The following is a 22,823-nucleotide window of genomic DNA, read 5'->3' as shown; positions in this document are numbered from 1 at the left end:
TGGGTCAGTTGTTTTCAAGGCAAATTCCCTACCCACTGTACTATTGTTTCAGACCCCAAAGATCATTATTTTGGAGTATCTAGAAGTTATGAGTATCTTTGTTGGAGAGGGAGATCTGTGCTTCTTCCACTGCTACTGGGGTTCTTGCTGCCACAGATCTATCTCAGGTGGGATGGAAGGTGGGGTGCATGAGACTGGGATAAGCCCACTGGACCCAGGAGAGCCTCGGGCAGTACCTGGCTGCACCAATTTTTGGTTTTGGGGCCACACCTGGAAATGCTCAGGGGGTTCTCCTGACTGCACTCAGGAGTCACACCTGACCGTGCTCGGGGACCATATGAGATGCCAGAGATTAAACCACGTCAGCAGCACGGAAGACAACCACCTTTCCTACTGTCTCTCTGACCCCTATTAATTTTTAAAAAAATATTTTGGGGCCATACCTATCCAGGTCTTACTCTTGGCTCTGTGCTCGTGGATCACTACTGGCAAGGTTCAGGGGATCATATTGTAGGGTCAGGGATCAAACTCATGTCACTTGGGTGCAAAACAAGTGCCCTACCCACTGGTCTATTACTCCCATCCCTCCACCAATGTTTTCTGAAATCGAGGTGGAGAAATATCATCTTAGTCAACTACTGCTCACACATTCATCTTTACTCTGTGCCTCTGGGCATCCTGCTCACTGCGGACTGAGGGGTTTGGTTTGTTTAGCTTTTAGAGAAGTGGGGCTTCGTCCCAACCTAGTGGTGGTCAGAGGATATTTAATGCTCTGTATTCAGGGGTGACTCCTAATTGGGCTTGGGGGACCAGAGGTGGTGCTGGGAGTGAATTACACATTGGTCAGTAACCTGTAAGGAAAGGGCTCTCTTTCCAGCCTGGAAAACTATGTTTTTCATTGTGTTTGTGTTTTAAAAGAATACAAGCCCCCCCCCCAAAAAAAAGAAAATTTTCTGCAAGGTTTTAAGGGAGGAGAACCTTCAATACTAAGATAGGGCATGCACTTGTGAATAAGTCTGAGAGCTTGGGAAAACAGACAGGCCTTTAGCATCAACAGCAGTATAGACACAGCTGCAAAAGTTCTAACCATTTCAAGAGCCCGAGAGTGTGGAGAGCCACCATGGGACCATGCTTTGTAGCACTCTTTGTAATCAACACCTGTGTGCTTCGAAAACAACTCCTAATAAGGAAATAGGATGTCTTGCCACGCCCATAAGCTGTGACTAACCTATCAGATGCGGACACGTGGGCATAAGCAGGCAGCGAGAGGTATATAAGGGGGGAGGTCACCTAGCTCGGGGGTTCTCCCTCATGCGTCCCTTTTTCCGCCTTACTCCACGTCCCCTTTCCTGATTTCATCTCTAACGCATGAGAAAGTTCCTAAATAAATCGCAGCCAAAAGGATCTCCGAGTCGCGTGTTTCTTCGCTGGACGAAGCGGCGCGCGACACGAGAGTGTGACCATAAGTAGGGGTAGGAATTGAATCTGCTGTCATTAATTGCTTTGGCACTTGGGGAGCACTTGGACAGAACGACAGGACTGCTTGTGATTTGCTTTAATACTCATCCCTGCTGGAGGATGATGGCTTTAACAGCTTTTCAGGAGCGATTATTCTGGGGCCACAGGAGAGGCTCCCATCCTCCCATTCTCCCACTCCTCGTGGACCTCATCCCCGCCTCGGGGAGGGATTCCAGCTCACGTCCAGCATTTCCTGCCAACAGCCTTTATTGGTTACATGAACGTTGACCTTTTTGGCTTTACTTCCCAAGCCCATCACTGGACTTATTCATGTATGCATTTTAAAGTGAGAAAATAGGTATTTTACAGGAAATGCTGAGAGGCTCTTCAGAAAATAAAATTTCCAGGTGGTGTGTTGCAGGGAGCTGCCTGCTCATGCAGGGTCCTTATTTGGACATAGCCCTAGGAGCTGCCTCACACAGAGGGCCAAGAACACTTGGCATAGTTCCCTGTACTGCCACCCCCAGTACGCAGAGAAGCTATTATATTGCCAACCCAAGCCTATAGAGATTAATACATTCCCACCCTTAGCCTGCTGAGAAGTTAACAGGATATAGATGTGTTAATAGATTAGTAATCCCATCAAGGGCCAAGATCCAGAGACAATATAAAACAAATCTCCCAGAAGCACGAGGCCACTTTGTGGCTGCACAACCACTTATAGTCTAGCCCACTGATGTGCCTAAAGCAACACCCATGTGTTAGGTTTTAACAAACTTGCTTCTATTCACTGATATACACTCTCCATTCCTCTCAGAGAGCCTGGCAAACACCGAGAGTATACCGCCCACATGGAAGAGCCTGGCAAGCTCCCCGTGGCATAATCGATATGCCAAATACAGTAATAGTTAAAGGTCTCATTCCCTTGACCCCGAAAAAGCCTCCAATCATTGGGAAAGACAAGCAAGGAGAGGCTACTAAAATCTCAGGGTTGGGATGAATGGAGACTTTACTGGTGCCCGCTCAAGCAAATCGATGAACAACGGGATGACAGTGATATAGTGACAGTGAATAGATTAGTAGGATACACACGTAGCTGTACGGTCTGCTAATCATTAAAAGGTTTAGGAATGATCAGGTTGTTCCCCATTGCATTTTGTTATGATCAAAGAAATGTATGATCTTAGGAATATGCTTTTTGCCATTACAATCGATGACAATGCTTGCCAAGTTCCTGACAGAGATGTAGAAAAGGCTTCCTGAAATAAAGATCGAGGCTGCTGGTCCACAAGCACTCAGACCTCTCAACCACTTATTTGTCTGTCTCTTTAAGATCCTCACCTTCCCTCTTAGCCCATTCCTTTGACAGCCCACATGCCCTCTAAGTGGTGCCAGAACTAAGGGCAAGAGGAACCGAGGTGTGTGGCCTGGAAAAGACAAGGCAGCTGCGGAATAGGTAAGGAAGTCTGGGGCGGGACAGTTATTGCTGAGTAAGGGGGGACAATGGAGCAACAATTAAGTAATCAAAAACTGTTTGCACAGATGCTTGCTTTTATGATTCAAAGTGGAGGTTTAAAGTAAAATAAAGTCAGATTGTAAAATTTTTGCAGCATGTACATTCTGTTTCTCCTTGGTTTCCTAGCCAAGGAATTCTAAATGAGCCAACTCGGAAACAAGAGCTTGGATCAAGATCTCCAGCAGCATTTTAATAATTGTGGTCCTGATAAAACTCCAGTAGATAATTTTGCTCTCTGGACATTTATTATGGAAGGGATCTGCTTCCAGGAAGAAAAATGTGTTCCAGAACAAAAAAGGGAGAAAATAGAAACTAAGGAGGAGCCAGAACAAGGGACAGTCCTTCGGGTCCTCCCACTTCCACAGCTCCTATAGTAGCTGTTTTAGAAGAAGAAAGTACTAACAATCTTATAGCAGATCCGTTACAAAAATTAACTGTTGTTCCTATTAAACAGGATGAGAATGCTATTCGGGTATCCCAAAGAGGAATCAAAAGAGCTATGCTAGGAGTATCACGTCTCACTCAAGTGAGAGAAGGAATCCTGAGTTCAGACCTCCGTCAACGGTCAAGAATCAGGGACGATGTCTCATTTGCCAAGGCATCAAAAATCAGATGGGCCGGACATGTAATGCGATTCAGAGACTGGTCTAGAATTGTTACCAACTGGATTCCACGGGACATCAGAAGACCCCATGGCCGCCCACCAATGAGATGTTCAGACTTCTTCATCAAAACCCTGAATGAACAGTTTGAGGCTCTTCCTGTTCCTGGAGCTAGCAGATATCATTGGGCTACACTAGAATGCGACAGGGACAAATGGAAATGTTACTGGTGCCCACTAGAGCAAATAGAAGGTCAATGGGATGACAAGTGATACAAAAGTGATATTCCTTGAAGATACTCAGCTTCTTCCTCCATATTCTGAGAGGCAATCTGTGTGGGAGGAAGCGATTGCAAAGGCTACAGCAGCAGGAGAGGATGTCAGGGAATTTACTCTATCTCCTGTCAGACTGAATGTGCAAGGAAACCGTGTGCATAATAGTCTTACCCTCAAGGAAATTAAATGGGTGTGGTTTGGGTCTCACCCTCCCTGGATTTTCCCCCACGGTCACTGTCGAGTGAGCAGACCCAGTAGTTTGGCTTTCTGATACACCTGTCTGAATTGAGCAGTGGCCACTTAATAAAGAAAATCTTGCTGCTGCAGAATAGTTCAAGGACAATTATATTTGGGACATATCGTGCCTTCTAATTCTCCCTGGAACTCACCAATTTTTGTAATAAAAAAGAAATCTGGTAAGTGGAGGAGGCGACGAGATCTTAGAGCAGCTGATGACATATGCAGACTATGGGAGCTCTGCAGCCGGCCTGCCAAGTCCTGTTGCTATTCCTGGTCTGTATTACAAAGTTGTTTTGGATTTAAAAGATTGCTTTTTTACTACACCTTTGCAAGAAAAATATTGTGGTTGCTTTGCCTTTCATGTTCCTAACATTAATTTACAAAACCTTATGAACATTATTATTGGGTTGTTTTACCCCAAGGAATAAAAACAGCCCCACTTTGTGTCAAAAGTTTGTAGCTAAAGCTATTCAGCCTATAAGAAAATTATATGAGCGTGTCATTATTTACATGATATGAATGATATATGTATAAATATATATATATATATATATATATATATATATTTGCTTTTTGGGTCAAACCCGGCGATGCACAGGGGTTACTCCTGGCTCATGCACTCAGGAATTACTCCTGAGGGTGCTCGGGGGATCCTATGGGATGCTGGGAATCAAACCTGGGTTGGCTGCGTGCCAGGCAAACACCCTACCCGCTGTGCTGTCACTCCAGCTCCCTGAATGTTATTCTTATGGCTGCCAAAATTGAAGATTTAATAAAAGAAGCATATGTGGCATTACAAGATAATCTTAAGAAATGGGGACTTGTTATAGCACCAGATAAAATCCAATGGAAAGCCCCATATGAATATTTCAGCTATAGGTTATTACAAAACCGAATTGTGCCACAAAAAGTGCAAATTTGGAGAGATTGTTTGAAAACTTTAAATAATTATTAAAAATCACTTGGAGATATTAATTGGATTCTACCTGATTTAAAATTAACTACTGGGAAATTAAAACCTCTTTTTGATATGTTAAAAGGTGATGCTGATCCTTTATCCCCCAGGGAGTTAAATCCAGAAGCTTCCTTGGCATTAGAAGCAGTAGAAGAGTATCTTCAAGCGGCTCAGCAAAAATACTTGAATTATAATCATCATTATCCTGGTGATAGATTGTTACAACTTGCCTTAAAGACATCTTTTATCTTTCCCCATGTTGTTAAAGACTTCTATTGCAGGGGCCTTAACTGTATTTACTGAGGGCACCCCTAAAGGATTTGCTAGTATAGTTGTGAAAGATACACTTCAGTTGTTTTCTATTTCTATTGCATCTGCACAGCAGTGAATTATATGCTATTTGGAAAACTTTGCAATTATGGAAAGACATTTTGAATATTTATATGGATAGCTACTATATAGCAAAAAATTTGCCAGCAGTAGAAACAGGCATTTTGTCTCAAATGAGTACCTCTCCCATTGTTAATTTGTTTATTAATAATCAGCAATGCTTGCAAGCCCGGACCTCTAGGGTGTATATAGGACATATCAGAGACGTGTGGTGTCTATATAGGACATATCAGAGCCCATTCAGAGTTACCAGGTCCTTTATCTGAAGGCAATGAGCAAGCAGACCTTGCTCTTAGATATCATACTATTCTTACACCTGAACTGTCACTGTCATCCTGTTGCTCATAGATTTGCTCGAGTGGGCACCAGTAACATCTCCATTGTGAGACTTGTTGTTACTGTTTTTGGCATATCAAATATGCCACGGGCAGCTTGCCAGGCTCTGCCATGCGGGCGAGATACACTTGGTAGCTTGCCAGGTTCTCCGAGAGGGGCAGAGAAATCGAACCCATGTCGGCCACATGCTAAGCAAACGCCCTAGCTGCTTGGCTATCGCTCCAGCCCAGGCTATCGCTACACCTGAACAGTCAAATAAATTACATCCTCAAAATGCAAAAGCCTTTCAATATCAATTTGGACTTACTAGAAAGGCAAAAATTGTTAAAAATTGCCCTGCCTGTGCACGTCATTTCAGAATAGTTTCTGATGGGGTTAATCCAAGAGGACTCCTTCCTAATGAATTATGGCAAATGGATGTTACTCATGATCCTTAATTTGCAAAATTGAAATTTATTCATGTTTCTGAGGACATGTTTTTAGGTCTGATCTTTGAAACTTGACAAACTGACGAGGCCTTTAATAATGTATCACGTCATTGTTTTAGTCCATTTTTTCAATTTGGTATTCCACAATCCTGTAAGACTGGTAATGGCCAGGATATACTGGTAACGCATTTTATACTGGTAGCACATTTTAAAACTTTTGCGTTCACTGTGGGGCCTCTAACACCATGTCCTCCGGTGATGGTTCCTATTGCTCCTCATCAATCTGAGTTGAGATCTCCAGTGATGACAGGATCTCCTGGGATCTGAAGGACTCTCGTGCATGGGGGACCTGTGGAGCCTTGATGGACTGTCGTGCTGAGAGGGGCTGTGAAGACCTGATGGACTGTCGTGACTGGGGGGGAGTCTGTGGTGTCAGGGTGTCATGTAGAGATTTGTTGGTCTGTCGTGCCAGGGGGACAAGTGGTGGTGGGGGGCGCTGAGGTGCCTGAGTCTTCCGTGCTCCCTGGGACTTCATGGCTGCTTTGGTCTCCTTGGCTGCTTTCTCCTCAGGAGTCAGTTCTGTTTTCACTACTCTGAGCTCCCTGGAACAAGAATACAGTCAGCTCTCGCAATGGACGTCCCCCCTCTGCACCTCTTCCTGACTTCAATTTGGTATTGGACCTGTCCCATCATTTACCCTTGGTTTCTGTTGAAAGTCTCGTCCTCGTCAGAGGAATCCTTGTCGTGTAGCTTCCGTGCCATGTTTTTCTGACGTATGGCATTGAGTGGCTGATACATGTCCCTCAACCACAGGGGCCGCCTTCGCCAGAAAAAGTCCTCCTGGAAAAGGCAAGGGGAGCTCATGATCCTGCACCCCGGCCCACTCCTGTCCTGCCTCAGTGCCCCTCCTTCCCCTTGCTTACCTGAGGCTCATGTTCCACTGAACTTCTCCTACGAAGCAATAATCCAAAGAAGATCCTTGGAGGAAAACACGGACACACATCATTCATCATTCACCCATTTCCCATGCTTCCTAGGATGGAGGTCTCTGGTCTTGTTAGGATAACTACATCGGTACCTAGGTCTGGAGCCATGATGAGTCAAACCACTATGACCTGACACCTTGACAAAGTTTCCATGCATACCTGTGGCAGTTTTTAGACATTTGTTGGGTCCTTCCAAAGGGACCACACAGTCTCTCAAGAGACCATTACATGTAGCCTGGCTAGAAAAACAGGAATGACATGTAGTTGTGCTCACCACCATGGCCCCAGCAAATGCCCTGTGCAATGAACAAACTGCCCACCACACTGAGAGAAAGCACTAGAGTCTGTCCAGAAGCCTTTCCACTGGTTGCCTCTGGATTTAGTCTCTCAGGCACCCTTTACCGGAAGTTTTGGTTGGGGGAGGTGATTCTATCGTCCCAGCTGCTTTATCCCAGATGCTGAACTAGAGTAAATGCCTGTGTGCAGTTAGCCAAGTTCTTTAGCACACTAGCTTTCATCCTGCAGACAATCGCCAGTGAGCAAAGAAGCCACAGGTATCAGCATCAAAGGCAGGAACCACACTGAGGCACGGCGATGGGTTTTGAGTGTGAACAGAGGAGACTGTGTGAACAGTCTCGAGCTTTACAGGCAGTGCGTGTGTACAGAGCAAGTGGGCGCTGAGTGGAGATAAGAAACGCAGCTCCCAGTTCAAGGACTCTGGTCATCAATGGAGAGGTCCCAAGGGACAGGGACCATGCTCTTTCCCACTCACCAGCAGTGCACCCCCAAGGGCAAGGTAGTTTCCATTTTCCCTCGGTTCCTTCTTATAAGAGTTAGAGACAGAGGTTGGGGGATGTGCCTCAATGGTAAAGTACTTGGCTTGCATGTGTGAGGCCCTGGGTTCAATTCCTGGCACCACACTGAGCGATGAGGCTAGAGTAGCCTCAAGCTACTGGAAAGAGAGTTAAAAGGGCCTTTTGGGCGTGAGCCTCCAACTTTGGTCTCTGGCACCATATGGCCTCCCTGAGCACAGGTGGGCTGTGATCCCTGAGAGCAGAGCCACCCCACATGGGGGACTGAGCAGCCTGGCCTTACGGGGCCCTAAGACACTAATGCTGAACTCAGGCCAGGTCATAGGGCCAAGTAGCACACGGAAGGGCTCCAGAGTCCCTAAGCACGGCGGGGAAGGACACTCCAAGGTAAATGAAAGATTGACAGACTAATATTTACCTGGATCTTCCATCTTTACACTCCTCTGGTCTATGAGAATAAATCTGTTTAAAAAAAAATATGATCATGATTATCGCGGTGACCAATCTCTATACAACCTTATTAAATCCATTGATTTTGCTGTACCTACTCACTGATGTCACTTTTTGAGAACAGGAATTCTCTTCTGATTAATAGTCCCTGGACTCTCCTACAGCACATGACTTAAGGGGCACAGTTAGGAATACAGCTTAGTGACTGTTTTAGAGAAATTCAGGACATTAATCCAGATTTAAAATTTTAAAAAAATGAGGTAGGAAACAAAGTATCTGCCAATACCCAAACACAGAAACATTCTTTTTAACAATGTTTTCTAAACAATGTCAAGAACCAGTCTGATGCCTTTCCCATCGCCACTATTCATCCCCAGTGAGGAGTCCACCTCAATGCAACGAGCAGAGTCGAGTCTTACAGGAGACAAAACTTGGTTGCAATTGCAATGTTTCCTCCCCAAACAAACCAAATCCAATAAAGCTTCTATGAGATATGTCGATTCCTGGAGCTATAAATATACAGTGGATGGGGCACTTCCCTTGAACGTGGTTGACCCAGATTCGATCCCAGGACCCCAGATAGTTCCCTGAACCCTATTGGGAGTGATCCCTGAGAGCAGAGCCAGGAATAAGCCCTGAGCACAGATAGCCCCCAATAAATAAATAAGTAAATCAATATGTCAACTGTTAGACCGACTTCTACTGAAATTTCAATACTTTAAACATTTCCGTGTTTTTGTCCTTAAGGAGATAAAATGGAACAGTGGAATAAGGAGCACGGGCTGCTTTGCATGTGACCCTCATGTTTGAAAGTGGGATGATGGGGCTGGGGAGGTAGCTCAGTGGGAGAATGCCTGCCTTGCATGCAGGAGACGGGGGTTTGGTACCCAGCATGACAAGAACAGCAAGAATGGAGGGATGCTAATGCTGCCCTTAGAGGACTGCGAGGATTAAACCAGACAACATATAGGAAACGCCTTGTACTGTGGTTGGCATAAATCAGTGCTGTGTTTGCTGGTGATGTCACAAATGAGCAGCTTACACATATCAAAGGCTCAGAGAGCTCTTCCTCAGCACCGTCACTTCTAATTTATTCTAATTCTTTGTTGGTTGTTGTGGTGGTGCCAGGGATCGAACCCAGGGCCTCACACACGCAAGACAAGTGCAACACCACTAACCTAGATCCCGAACCCCTTCAATCACATTTTGCTGTTGGTTTTTTTTTAAGGCTCTACCTGGCAGTTGGTACTTGTGGGGGCTACTTCTGGAGTGGTACTCAGGGACCAGGTAGCACTATGGCTAGCACCTGGGGTTCCCATGTGCAAAGTGAGTTGAAGTTTTAGTCTTTTGAGTTATCTCCCTGGCCCTTAAATCACTTATTTAATGTGCCTGCTGGGAAAAGTCAGTGGTGTGTAATTGAACAGTAGACAGATGTAGCTGAGCTCCTTGGAGTAACTACTGCACGCCTGCCATGATCAGAGTAGCCCAATGAGGGCTCAGGCTGCAGTATGCGTATGTTTGGTTTGGGAGCCACCCAGCATATGCAGGAACAACTTGATTTGCTCTTTGGGAGGAGCTCCTGATGGCCCTGGTGGGTCTGCGGGACCATGTAGTGCTGAGGATAGAATCCAGGTCTCCGTCATGCAAAGTATGGAAACTAGCCCTCGGAGCTATCACCCCTGTCTTAGCTGCAGTTTTAACTTCATCTACCAGGACAGACCTTAAACCTAAAGAGGGCTACTGCACTGATCAGCAGGACAACAACACCTTTATCTTTCAGTCCCAGGAGGGTGGAGATTCTCCATTTTGATCCTTCCAGTCAACAAGGAAAGTAGTCAGTAGAAGAATGTCAGTGAGTGGTGAGTACATCAAACCACTGACATTCTTTTGAATTTAAAAGAGGAAAAAAATTTATATTGGGACCAGAGAGAGAGTGAGAGAGCTGAATGGTCCGAGTGCATGCTTTGCATGCAGAAGGTCCAGGCTGGATCCATAGCTCTGCAAGGTGCCCTGAGCACCACCAGAAGTGACACTCCCCCCCCGCCCCGCCCCCCGCAATGAGCTGGGGGGCAGGACCTGAACATTGCAGGGTGTAGTCCCCAAACAGCACACAGGGGGTTCATCTTTTTGTTTCATCTCTATCCTTCTTATCTTCAAAGTTATCTAAGAGCTTGTTATTTTGGTTTCACTTCCACAGTGACCTCCCAGGAGTCAGGTTTCTTCACAAGCCCTGGGATCATCTTTGCAATATGAGAAGCAAGCACACCTCATTACTCAAGACTGAAGAGGAAAATCAAGTGTCATAGGAGGAAAAGGGGCTTCTATTTTCCATTTGTAGCCCCTGAATCTATTATAAGACAGATTAAATCCTGGAAGTCTGAATGAACTGTTCTTACCTCAATGAGACAGAAAATTATAATCAATATCATCACGAGTACAGTCACAGATATTGCCAAGAATAATTTGTTATTATAGCCATATCCTGGAACTTCTTTTGTGAGCTGAAAGAAAAAGAACAGTTATTTTTATGCATTATTTTTGGGGGGCCACACCCAGTGATGATCAGGGGTTACTCCTGGCTCTGCAATTCGAAATCACTCCTGGAGGACCAAAAGGGATGCTGGGGATAGAATTTGGGGTGTTGGCATGCAAGGCAAGTGCCTAACCCACTGTACTATCGCCCCAGCACCCAAGAACAATTAGACAAAAAAAATGGGAAGGATTCTTAAGCACATTAGAAAGAATGGCTAACTATTCTTATACAGTCTAAAATCCCATTCTCTCAAATGAGTGGACTATAGGCTTTTGTTTGATATGTTTTGGGGTTGTTTTGTTTTTGTTTTCAGCCCATACCCAGGGTCCTCAGAGCTACTGCTGGCTCAGTGCTCAGGGGCACTCGTGTTGAACTTTCTCCTTGGCCCCAATATGTTCTTACAGAGCACACCAGATATGTTACACCATCTTGTCTGTAGCCTTTCCTTCTACAATTTATTTATCTGGTGTGTTAGGTCCTCTCACACCTCTCCTAGGAACAGTGCTACCTTTCTATAAATGAGCACAGGGACCATCATTATTGTAGTCAAAATTGTGTGGCCACAAAAAAGAGAGCGAGCAAGTAAAAGAGGGAGAGCCAAGAGACCCTGGTCTTCCTGCTCGTGTTCTTTCATGGCATGGCCTGAGAGCCCCAGAAGCCCCTGAGCCTGGTCACTGTGAGATACAGTTACAGAGCTTTCCTGATTGTTATCCAGTGTCAGCCATTCAGTGCTCCAACACCTGTCCCTCCACCAGTGTACATTACCCCCCATCAACATCCCTGTATCCCTCCTGCCACCTCCCCCCACCCTCAACCCACCTCTCTCTCTCTCTCTCTCTCTCTCTCTCTCTCTCCTCTCTGTCCCTCTCTTTCACCTTTTCTTTCCGCCTCTCTCTTTTCCCATTTCTTCCCTCTCCCTTCTCTCTTGCTGTCTCCTCTCTCCTCTCACTCTACACCCCCCTGTTGGACATTATAGTTTGCAATGCAGATACTGAGAGGTCATCATGTTTGATCCTTTACTCACTTTCAGCACACGTCTCCCATCCAGAGGGATCCCTTCCAACTATCATTGTTATCGTGATCCCTTCTCTATCCCAGCTGCCCTCTCTCCCAGCCCTTGAGGCAGGCTTTCAACTGTGGACCATTCATCCTGGTCGTTGTTTCTAAATGTCCTTGGGTGTTAATCTCATACTAAGATTTAATTTATTTTTTAACATCCCAAAAATGAGTGCAATCATTCTGTTTGTCCTTCTTCTGACTTATTTCACTTATGAGACTCTATGAAAAAAAATCTGTCCTCACCTCACTTTCCTCTGGCTGTTTCTGTTCATCCTGGCCTTCGGTATTGTCACTGATGAAGTTCTCAGTCTTCCACTGGTCCGTATCCCATTCTGGCTTGGGAACCTTTCCTTCCTCCTGCTCACTGAGACGCTTCATCAGGAGGCCGGTTTCAGAGAGGAGCGTGGCACATGCCAGCTTCAACTGAGGCTCAAAGCAGTCCGTTTTTAGAGTCCGCATCATGTGAGCAATGAGCTTCCTCACGTTATTGTTGGGGATAAGGGACCGCAGCTGCTGGATGTATTCCATCTCCAGTTGTTCTCTTGGGTCTGGTCTTTGTGTGGCAGAGACGATGTCTGTGGCCACGTTGTGATATTCCCACTGCATCTCGCTGGACTGCTTGACAGTCGGCATGAGGTTGTCCACCATCGGGGCGTCCTTCTCATGGGAGGTGCCTTTGCTACCGACAGTTTTCTCTGGCACCGTGATGCCTCTGGTGTTTGTCCCATTAGCAGCATGCGTGCTTTCTGCAGTCCTTTTTCCTGCAGATGAGTGTGAAGGTTGAAAGGACTGGAGCAAAGGTTTGTCCTGATCTCTCCAAGACAGAGACTCCTCTCTTGGTGGGGACTTGATGAGGCTCTTCACCGCAGCGAAAGGAGGCCGCTTGGCGTCTCGCACCGGCCTCTCCGGTGCTGATTCCTTCGTCTCTGTATTCGATCTGGCTTTGGCCCTTCTGCGTCCCAGGTGAGAGTAAGATTTCTGAAAATTATAATTTGTTCCATTGTGTGGGATGGGCCTGGGAAACTTCATGTTCTGAACCCTGGCATCTGCGTCTTCTAAAACGCGGAGAATGTCCCTTAGGTCTTTGGGGTTCTCGGATGGGACTTTAGGAGTGGCGGCAGATGGGCTGCCCATGGAGAACTCTTTCAGGGGCATGGAGAACACCGCCTTGTGCTCCTGGATGGAGGAGGCCTCTTCATTGAAGGAGTTTTCCACCCATTTCGTGGGCCTCCCTGCCAAGGGAAGCTCTTTCGGTTCTCTTGGGGCCGGCTGCCTGAGCCTTCTTTTTTGGGCAATGTTCCCCGTCGTGGGCAGAGCCTCCCCTTTCCTTAGGCTGTGCTGATTGCCCCCTTCTTTGAAGCGCCTCTTCTGGAGGCCCCCGGGGTTCTTGAACGTGCTGCTCATCTGCAGTGCTTGCCTCTCCCCCTCCTCCACCTTTCCTAAGTGCTTTCTCTTTGGCCAGACAGTTTTCAATTTCTTCGGAAAGATGTGATGTTTCTGTTTGGGCCCAAAAAGTATGGAACTGACCAGCGTGGCAGTTTTCTCTCTCTTTCTAGCTTTGTGAACTTTTGCTTGAGTTCCTGCATTTATCAAGCTTTCCAGAAAATGGAGACTTTTCGACTTATTGTATGTTGTATTGTTGGAGTCGAGCTGTAGAGACATCGGAATTGTGCTATTCTTCAAATGTTCCAGAGGATTTGCTCCATCTTGCATATCTGAAAAAAGGAGCTTAACGAAGGATAACAATGTTGATTCAAAATCTCCTATGTTCCCATCCAGGAGAAAAGGCACTATGTAATTTAGCCCAGTACTGATATCACTCTCATCATTCACGTCTAGCTGCTCGTTCACTAAAAGGGACATGCTGTTCCTCTCTGGCGAGGTGTTCTCCGATTCAATGGTTAGCTCGGTGCTGGTTGTCCTCTTTCGGGCCTGTAAAACCTTCATGAAGTCCCCTTTGGTGTTGCTTATGGACTCTTCCTCATCTGTCAAAAAGAAAGAGCTTGCTTGTCATCATGAAAGATGACTGGGGAGAATTTTGGGAGCATCGACAGACAGAAATCCCAGGCAAGCAAATAAGTAATCAGTAAATGAATGCCGTATGGTGGGACGGGGAACAGGGAAACCCTAAATTTACACCTATGATTGACAAAAGGCTGGCTGGAGCGATAGCACTGCAGTTGGGCATTCGCCTTTCACGCGGATGACCCGAGTTCGATTCCTTCGCCTCTCTCAGAGAGCCCAGCAAGCTACTGAGAGTATGGAGCCCTCGCGGCAGAGCCTGGCAAGCTACCCGTGCGTATTGGATATGCCAAAAACAGTAACAATAAGTCTCTCAATGAGAGACGTTACTGGTGCCCGCTCGAACAAATCGATGAGCAATGGGATGACAGTGACAGTGATTGACAAAAGGAGTAATGAAGTGGTCATCGCTATTTATTCAGAATAAATAAGGCATGAAGCTCAGTACATGTCACTATCACTGTCATCCCATTGTTCATCTATTTACTCGAACAGGCACCAATAAGGTCTCCATTCCTCGAAGCCCAGAGATTTTGCAGCCTCTCCTTACTCATCTTTCCCAATGACTAGAGACTCTTTCAGGGTCAGGAGAATGAAACCTATCATTACTGCTTTTGGCATATTGAATACACCACAGGTAGCTTGCCAGGCTCTGCCCATGTGAGTGGGATTGTCTCAGTAGTTTGCCGGGCTCTCAGAGAGGTATATGTATATGTGTGTGTATATATATATATACATATATACATATATGTATATATATTACTCTATATGTCACTGTCACTGTCATCCCATTGCTCATCGATTTGCTCAAGCGGGCACCAGTAACGTCTCTCATTGAGAGACTTATTGTTACTGTTTTTGGCATATCCAATACGCATGGGTAGCTTGCCAGGCTCTCTGAGAGGGGCGGAGGAATCGAATTTAGGTCAGGTGCGTGAAAGGTGAATGACCAACCACTGTGCTATCGCTCCGACTGCTCTACATGTATGTTATGTGCATATATATATATATATACTAATTTAATAGATATAGATAAATTCACTCAGTACATGTATTTAGGATTATTCCACTGGAGGGCAGAGTGACAGTAGAGTAGATAAAGTACTTGTCTTCTACGCAGCCAACCTGGATCTGATCCCCAGCACCCCATAGGGTCCCTCAAGCCTTACCAGGCCTGACCCCTGAACACAAAGTCAGGAGTAAACTTTGAGCAACTCTGAGTATGCCCCCAAACAAGCAAACACACAAACAATAATAATATGATTATTCCACTGGTCCCCAAGGACCAAGTGCCTAGTATTCAAGAGAAATATTTGCTGCCCAGTTAGACTCTTTACAGATCAACAATGACTTCTGTTTTATTTTTTGGCCATTCCCAGCCATGCTCAGGGGTTACTCCTGGTTCTGCTTCAGAATTCTAGCAATTCTGATTTCTAGGAATTCAGAATTGAAGTCTGTTGAGTTATGAATTCAACATAATCTGGTTCCAACTGTATTCTGTGAATCTGAAAGTATTTCAGATCATTAAAAACTAACTAACCTTGGGTCTGTGATTCAGCCACAGGACAGGATTGATGCACAGCTGACTTAAATAACATGCATCTTAGAGATAAGTGACCTTCCTCTATGATTAAGGAGGAGTGTTTTAGATAGAGAAAAATTAAGGTTAAAATTGAGCAAGTTCCAAATTCTGATTTAAAGTCTACACTTTTTGAGTAAAATATACCTTTCTTAATGTCTACCTGCTCTTCATGCTTATTGGTTTATATAAACACTGAACTAATTTAATAATTTATTCTTTGTGCTGATAGTTTTACTCTTTTAATAACACAATTTAACACTAAGGTCCATGTTAGAATCTATCTTATAACTGTTATAAGCTAATTGAAAAATATTAATGCCATCAATCACTATTAACATTTGAAAACTTTTCATAATGTATCATTGGGATGGCTATGAGATTAGTTCCTGGTATGTCAAACAAATCACATGTATTTGGATCTTCTTTAGGTTTATCAGAGAAACTATTTAATAAAGTTTGCAGACATAATAATGCAGCTATTAGATAATTCAACCCTGAGTTAGAGGAGCATAAGAATAAGCCCAAGAACAACCTCAAATATATGATCATCTAATCTTTGATAAGGGAGCAAGAAATGTGAAGTGGAACAAGGAAAGCCTCTTTAACAAATGGTGCTGGCATACCTGGGCAACCACATGCAAAAAAATGGGCTTAGACCTCGACCTGACACCAGGCACAAAAATCAGATCAAAATGGATTAAAGATCTCAACATCAGAGCACAGTCCATAAGGTACATCGAAGACAAGGTCGGAAAAACCCTCCACGATATTGAAGCTAAAGGTATCTTCAAAGATGACATGCAACTAACCAACCAAGTGGAAACAGAGATAAACAAATGGGACTATATTAAACTAAGAAGCTTCTGCACCGCAAAAGATACCATGACCAAAATACAAAGGCAATCTACAGAATGGGAAAGGATATTCACCCAATACCCATCCGATAAGGGGTTGATATCAAGGGTATATAAAGCACTGGTTGAACTCTACAAGAAGAAAACATCCAACCCCATCAGAAAATGGGACGAAGAAATAAACAGAAACTTTCCCAAGGAAGAGATACGAATGGCCAAAAGGCACATGAAAAAGTGCTCTACATCACTAATCATCACGGAGATGCAGATCAAAACAACCATGAGATACCACCTCACACCATAGAGAATGGCACACATCCAAAAGAACAAAAGCAACCACTGCTGGAGAGGATTGGGGAGAAAGGGACCCTTCTACACTTCTAGTGGGAATGCCGACTGGTTCAGCCCCTTTGGAAAACAAAATGGACGCTTCTCAAACAACTAGAAATTGAGCTTCCATTTAATCCAGCAATACCACTTCTGGGAATATATCCTGGACAAACAAAAAAAATATAGTCGAAATGACATCTGCACTTATATGTTCATCGCAGCACTGCTTACAATAGCAAGAATCTGGAAAAAACCTGAGTGCCCTAGAACAGATGACTGGTTAAAGAAACTTTGGTACATCTATACAATGAAATATTATGCAGCTGTTAGAAAAGGTGAAGTCATGAACTTTGCATATAAGTGGATCAACATGGAAAGTATCATGCTAAGTGAAATGAGTCAGAAAGAGAGGGACAGACATAGTAAGACTGCACTCATCTGTGGAATATAAAATAACAGAGTAGGAGACTAACACCCAAGAATAGTAGTATATAATACCAAGGTTGGCTCCATGGCTTGGAAGCTGGCCTCACATGCTGGGGGAAAGGCAGCCCGGATAGAGAAGGGAACACCAAGTAAACTGTGGTTGGACATCCTGCGCGGGAAGGGAGATGCGTGCAGAAAGTAGACTAGAGACTGAACACGATGGCCACTCAATACCCCTATCACAAACCACAACACCCAAAAGGAGAGAGAGGACAAAATGGAATACCCTGCCACAGAGGCGGGATGGGGTGGGGAGGACGGGATTGGAGAGTGGGAGGGATACTGGGTTCATTGGTGGTGGAGAATGGACACTGGTGAAGGGATGGGTTCTCAAACATTGTATGAGGGAAACACAAGCACGAAAATGGGTAAATTTGTAACTATACCCTCACAGTGACTCACAAATTAAAAAAATAAACATATTAAAAAAAGAAGAAGTTTAGAAAGAAGCCTCCAATTCAACCCGTGGTTCTCCAGTAGATGGAGGACAATTTAATTAGTGGAAATCTAGTTCAGTTTGGCGATATCCAAGAAGACACAAGTTGCCCTGTTTGCTAATAGAACAGCTTATCTCTTCCAGGGTGGTTGAGAGAATGATATCAGATAGATCAGGTGAAAAAATGCGTCATTGCAGCAATTGATACAGATATAATATAAAATTTTCTCCGTAATTTCTAAGCCTTTTTGTTCAGGATAAAGAGACTTTCACAGAATCCTCATTGAAAGTATGAGTTAAGTTAGTGAGGCATTAACATGCAAGGTATGAATGTGTTCAAAACTGGGGGCATGTAAAGCTAACCTAAGAGAAGGTACTGAAAAGATTGTTTAACAAGAAAGGCAGGTGCATGCCGGAGGCAAGGATATTATTTGATAAGCAGGGATGACCCAGAAATGCTCAAAATCTATAATCCTAGATAAGAAAGGTGGCTGTGCAATCAGGACCAAGAGGTTACGGATGGCTCTGGGAAACCACGATTCCTAAGAGAAATCCAAAAATGTGGAAAAATATGGCCTTTTTAGTCGAATTCTGATGGGTATTCTTAAATGTGTCTTGAAGAATCTTTAAGGAAGAATAAACGAGGATACATATTAAAAAAAAAGAATAAGCCCAAGAAATTTGAATGGTTTAATGTACTACAAAAATAATATTTTTTAATTTTTTAGTTAGTTATTTTTATGGCTCACAATTATCACGTTTGACAAAAGTTTAACAAAACAAGCCTGCTGTTGATCATAATAAGGTGTACTAAGCAAATATGTAAAATGATATATGATAAAGTTTAGACTTGGTGCTCTGAATGCATCAAAAAGATAAACTACATTTGAAAAATAGTTGGATTTTTTTGGGGGGAGGGGACTACATGGCAATGCTTAGGGGGTACTTCTGGTTCTGCACTCAGAAATCACTCATGATAGCGTTTGGGGGACCATATGAGATGCCAGGGATTGAATCCGGGTTGGTTACACGCAAGGCAATCACTTTACCTGCTTTACTATCTCCAGCCAAAAAAAAATCTTTATCATGGCTAAATATTTACTTTAATTAAATTTTACATGTGCCTATTACTTATACTTGTTTGCATAATTGTTGATAGTATACTTTTAAAATAATATAGAACCGCCTTATAAAAGTAGATAAATGCAGGGCTAGAGAGAGAGTACAGAAGGTAGAGCATTCACCTTGCATGTGTCCAACCCAGATTTGATCCCTGGAATCTCACGTGTTCCCTGAACACTAGCAGAAGTAATTCCTGAGTGCAGAGCCAGGAGTAAGCCCTGAGCATTAATGGGTGTGGCCCCCAAAAGCAAATTAAAAATTAATTTAAAAATCTTTTTTTAAGGTAATTATGTCCAGCAGGCTGGAGTTATCGATAGAACAGTGGGTAGGGCATTTGCCTTGAATGCAGCCAACCCGGGTTCGATTCCTCCGTCCCTCAGGAGAGCCTGGCAAGCTACTGAGAGTATCCCACCTGCACGGCAGAGCCTGGTAAGCTCCCGTGGCTTATTCGATATGCCAAAAACAGTAACAACAAGTCTCACAATGGAGACGTTAGTGATGCCCTCTCAGCAACTCGATGAACAATGAGACAACAGTGCTACAGTGCTACAGTGCTGCTCTCAGAAACTATTCTGGGTGGTGCCTGGGGGACCACATGGGATGCTGGGAATCGAACCCAGGTTGACTGCATGAAAGGGAAGCACCCAGGGACTGGAGCGATAGCACAGCAGGTAGGTCATTTGCTTTGCATGTGGTCAGTCCGGATTCGAATCCCAGCATCCCATATGGTCCCCTGAGCACTGCCAGAGCCAGGAGTAACCCTTGTGTATCACCGGTTGTGACCCAATAAAGAAAAAAAAAAAAGGCAAGCACTCTTTCCATTAGATCATCTCTCCAGTCCCTCAACTATGACTTGTTATACTCCCATACCTTTATCCTGTCCTGCCCATATAGAGAGGACTTTTCTCTCTACCTCTTTTGGGTGATAATATTCTTATTACCATCATAGACGAAGAAGAAATTCTTCCAGAAATCAGATCCTCATCTGAATGCACCCTTCCTCCACCTACCCAGTAATTCTTTCGCTTATTAGCCTTTAGTGTGATGTTGTTGAATCTGGGCAGATGTCTAAGGATAGGTTAATGGATTTGCCAGAGTATATGTCAATGTGCAATGTTGATAAAATCTAGAAAATAATCTTTTTTGTTTTGTTTGTGGGCCACAATTGGTGATGCTCAGGGGTTACTCCTGATTCCGTGCTCAGGAAATCACTGCTGGTGGTGCTTGGGAAACTATATAGGATGCCAGCAATGGAACCCAGGTCATCTGTGTGGAAGGCAAGTCCCCTACTCACTGTACTATCTCTCTGGCTCCTGAAATAATATCAGAGCTACCAAAATTGGGGAATACAGCTCTTATAAGATGTGTATTTTGTCTTCACTTACTTCCTACTATTTCCAGCTCTAGTTAGGGAACCATACAAAATTTCTGACTGCTAGAAGGTCAAGTATAACATTGTGTAGTTGGGTTTCTTTTGGGGGGAGGTGGGGCCAAACCCAGCAATGTTCAGGGGTTACTTCTCTCTCTGCTCAGGGATCACTGCAGCTAGTAATTGGGACCATCTGGGATGCTAGGTATCCAACTCAAGTCTGCCATATGGAAGGCAAGTGTTGTAGCTGCTAGATGATCTCTCCGACCAAACTCTACTGAAGAATTCAAAGTGCTTTTGGTGATGGTGAAGTTTAGAGAGGGAGTTAAGGGAAGTGAGGAAGAAGCATGGACTTGCAAAGAGTCCCAGAATGGGAACACTCGATCTAGGCATTAGACACATTTAACACTTTTAGTTTTGCTTCTCCTCACCTAAAATAAAAAATGTTATTAGTATCTTATTCTGATTTCGATTATTTGGTTTAGTTATTCTCTAACATTATTGCAGTTGGAGTAACATGTTTACAATAGTACCAACACTATTGGTTTCCATGTACAAAGTGAACCTCACCTGGACCACCACCAAAGTGTCGAGACACCACAGTTTGTACATCCCTTTTAGTCTGATCTTCTCCCCGCCACACCCCCCAAATTCCCCAGGATTGATGTTCATCTTATGAAAGGTGATTTGAAAATGATTGTTATGCCCACCTTTGTGAAGGGAGTGATAGACTTGCTAAAAGTTGATTTTAACAATAACACTATCTTTGTGTAAGAAGCAAAGTGATGGATGTGCCCAATTACTGTTAGCAAATCAGAGTCATACTATCCCGGCATGAAAACACTTTTTTGGGTGTTTCATGTGTGTGTGTGTGTGTGTGTGTGTGTGTGTGCGCGCGCGCGCGCGTGCGCATGCATGCATGCCCCATATTCAGTAATACCCAAGGAATACTCCCAGCAGTGCTTCAGAAACTGTTTTGTGGGGGGTGCACTCACACCTCCCACATGAAAACTATGTGTTTTAACCTATTGTTCTATTTTCCTGGGCCCTTAAAAACACATTTTGGAAGTTATCAAGCTAAGGTCAGTAAACTTACTATGTGGAAAAATACTTAAGGGCGCCTGAGTGCTTTGTAGATGGAAGGGTTAAAGTTCTAAATAGGCTCAGAGGTGGGGATGGTCTAAGAATCCACAAGGCCATCCATCCTTAGAAGGATTGAATGGCAACCTCTGCTTAGAAAACCAGAAATTCTCAGGCTCTAAGCAAAATTTTCATAAGACAGTATGACTTGTACTTGCCTACTGAATTACAAAAACACATGCAATAAAGTAGCGACACCTGTCCTATGAAGAAAAGGGCGCTTGAGATCTGCTGTATATAAAATCTGTTTACAAACTGCATTCTGTGGCTGAGCTCTCATCTGGAGGACCAGTACCTTGCCCACAGTGTGGCCCTCATTTGTGACCATTAGTGTTAGCTCCCTTCCCCACTTCCATCCCTTTCTTCCATTCCTCTGAGTCTCAGGTCATGCATAGACTGCTAAGGTAAAGACGTAACTGAGATTCTGACTTTTACCACGGGAAATAGTTCTTAGAAATATAGGGAGTTGAACTCTTAATAGAAATAATGCAACTACATAATCAGTTTAAAATGGGCCATCAGTGATTAAAATTAAAATAAAACATAAATTAAAAATCTATTAGCAGGCAATTCAGACTCACCACAGTGTGTGGTACTGGTAGAACATTGAGTGGTACAATGTAGTTTGACTGTCTTGCACATGATTTCAATAATAACTTTAAATTGACAGAGGCAGCAGGTGAGATGCCTAGGTAATATCCTATGAATGGAAACACAGAGAATTAAGTGCAGAGTAAAGGGGTTACTTTAAGTAGGTAGAAGAGGCAGCCAAAGCCACTGTGCAGCTATTCAAAATGTTCCTGAGAAGCATGGATGAGGCGCTGCTTGAACTCAGTGGTGGTGGGAACCCAACTGGGAGGTGATGCGTGCAAAGCGTGTACCTTAACCCCTCTAACTATCACTTCAGCCCTCAGAAAATTGAGTTTTGTTTTTGAGTCATATCTGGTGGTGCTCAGGGATTACTCTGGGCTCTCGACTCAGGAATCATTCCTTGCAGGCCTTGGGGAACCATAGACAGTGCCAGACTGAACAAGAGTTAACCACATGCAAGGCAAATATCTAACTCACTATCCTATCTCTCCAGCTCCCAGAGAATGATAAAAATACCAGTTATAACCTGGGGAAATCTGAAAGCACTTTTTCAGACTATGAGAAAATAGGGACTAGAGTAATATTATAGTATAGCAGCTCTGGCATTTGCTTTGAACACAGTTGACCTGGGTTTGATCCCCAGTGTCCATGAGACACCAAAAGGGATTCTTGAGTATCTCAACTTAAAAAAAAATATATATATATATATAAATTTAAACTCAATTAAACATAGCTTAAGAAAAATAAACAAGCTGGGGTATGGTGCCACCAGCAGGTCAACCTGTACCTGCGGGGCAAGAGCATCAGCAGCCAGATGGAGCCTTCTGGCTTCCTGATAACCCAAAATTGCT

The 22,823-nt window shown here is 44.1% G+C and overlaps 1 protein-coding gene across 1 annotated transcript in view; it reads right to left on the bottom strand.

Moving 5' to 3' along the window:
* Window positions 1-6,297: 6,297 nt before the first annotated feature.
* LOC129406562 (leucine-rich repeat-containing protein 37A2-like) overlaps window positions 6,298-22,823 on the bottom strand; it is a 49,874-nt gene continuing 33,348 nt past the window's right edge. Inside the window, exons 10-16 of the mRNA XM_055144727.1 lie at window positions 21,963-22,081; window positions 12,284-14,025; window positions 10,845-10,949; window positions 8,417-8,460; window positions 7,124-7,178; window positions 6,898-7,040; window positions 6,298-6,802 (exon numbers count right to left, since the gene is read on the bottom strand). Coding sequence (XP_055000702.1) covers window positions 6,466-6,802; window positions 6,898-7,040; window positions 7,124-7,178; window positions 8,417-8,460; window positions 10,845-10,949; window positions 12,284-14,025; window positions 21,963-22,081 — 2,545 coding nt within the window. The 3' untranslated portion in view covers window positions 6,298-6,465. The remainder of the gene's footprint in view (window positions 6,803-6,897; window positions 7,041-7,123; window positions 7,179-8,416; window positions 8,461-10,844; window positions 10,950-12,283; window positions 14,026-21,962; window positions 22,082-22,823) is intronic.

This window comes from Sorex araneus, chromosome 7 (assembly GCF_027595985.1).
Source record: "Sorex araneus isolate mSorAra2 chromosome 7, mSorAra2.pri, whole genome shotgun sequence".
Lineage (NCBI taxonomy): Eukaryota > Metazoa > Chordata > Mammalia > Eulipotyphla > Soricidae > Sorex > Sorex araneus.
This window is presented reverse-complemented; position numbering and strand designations above follow the sequence as displayed.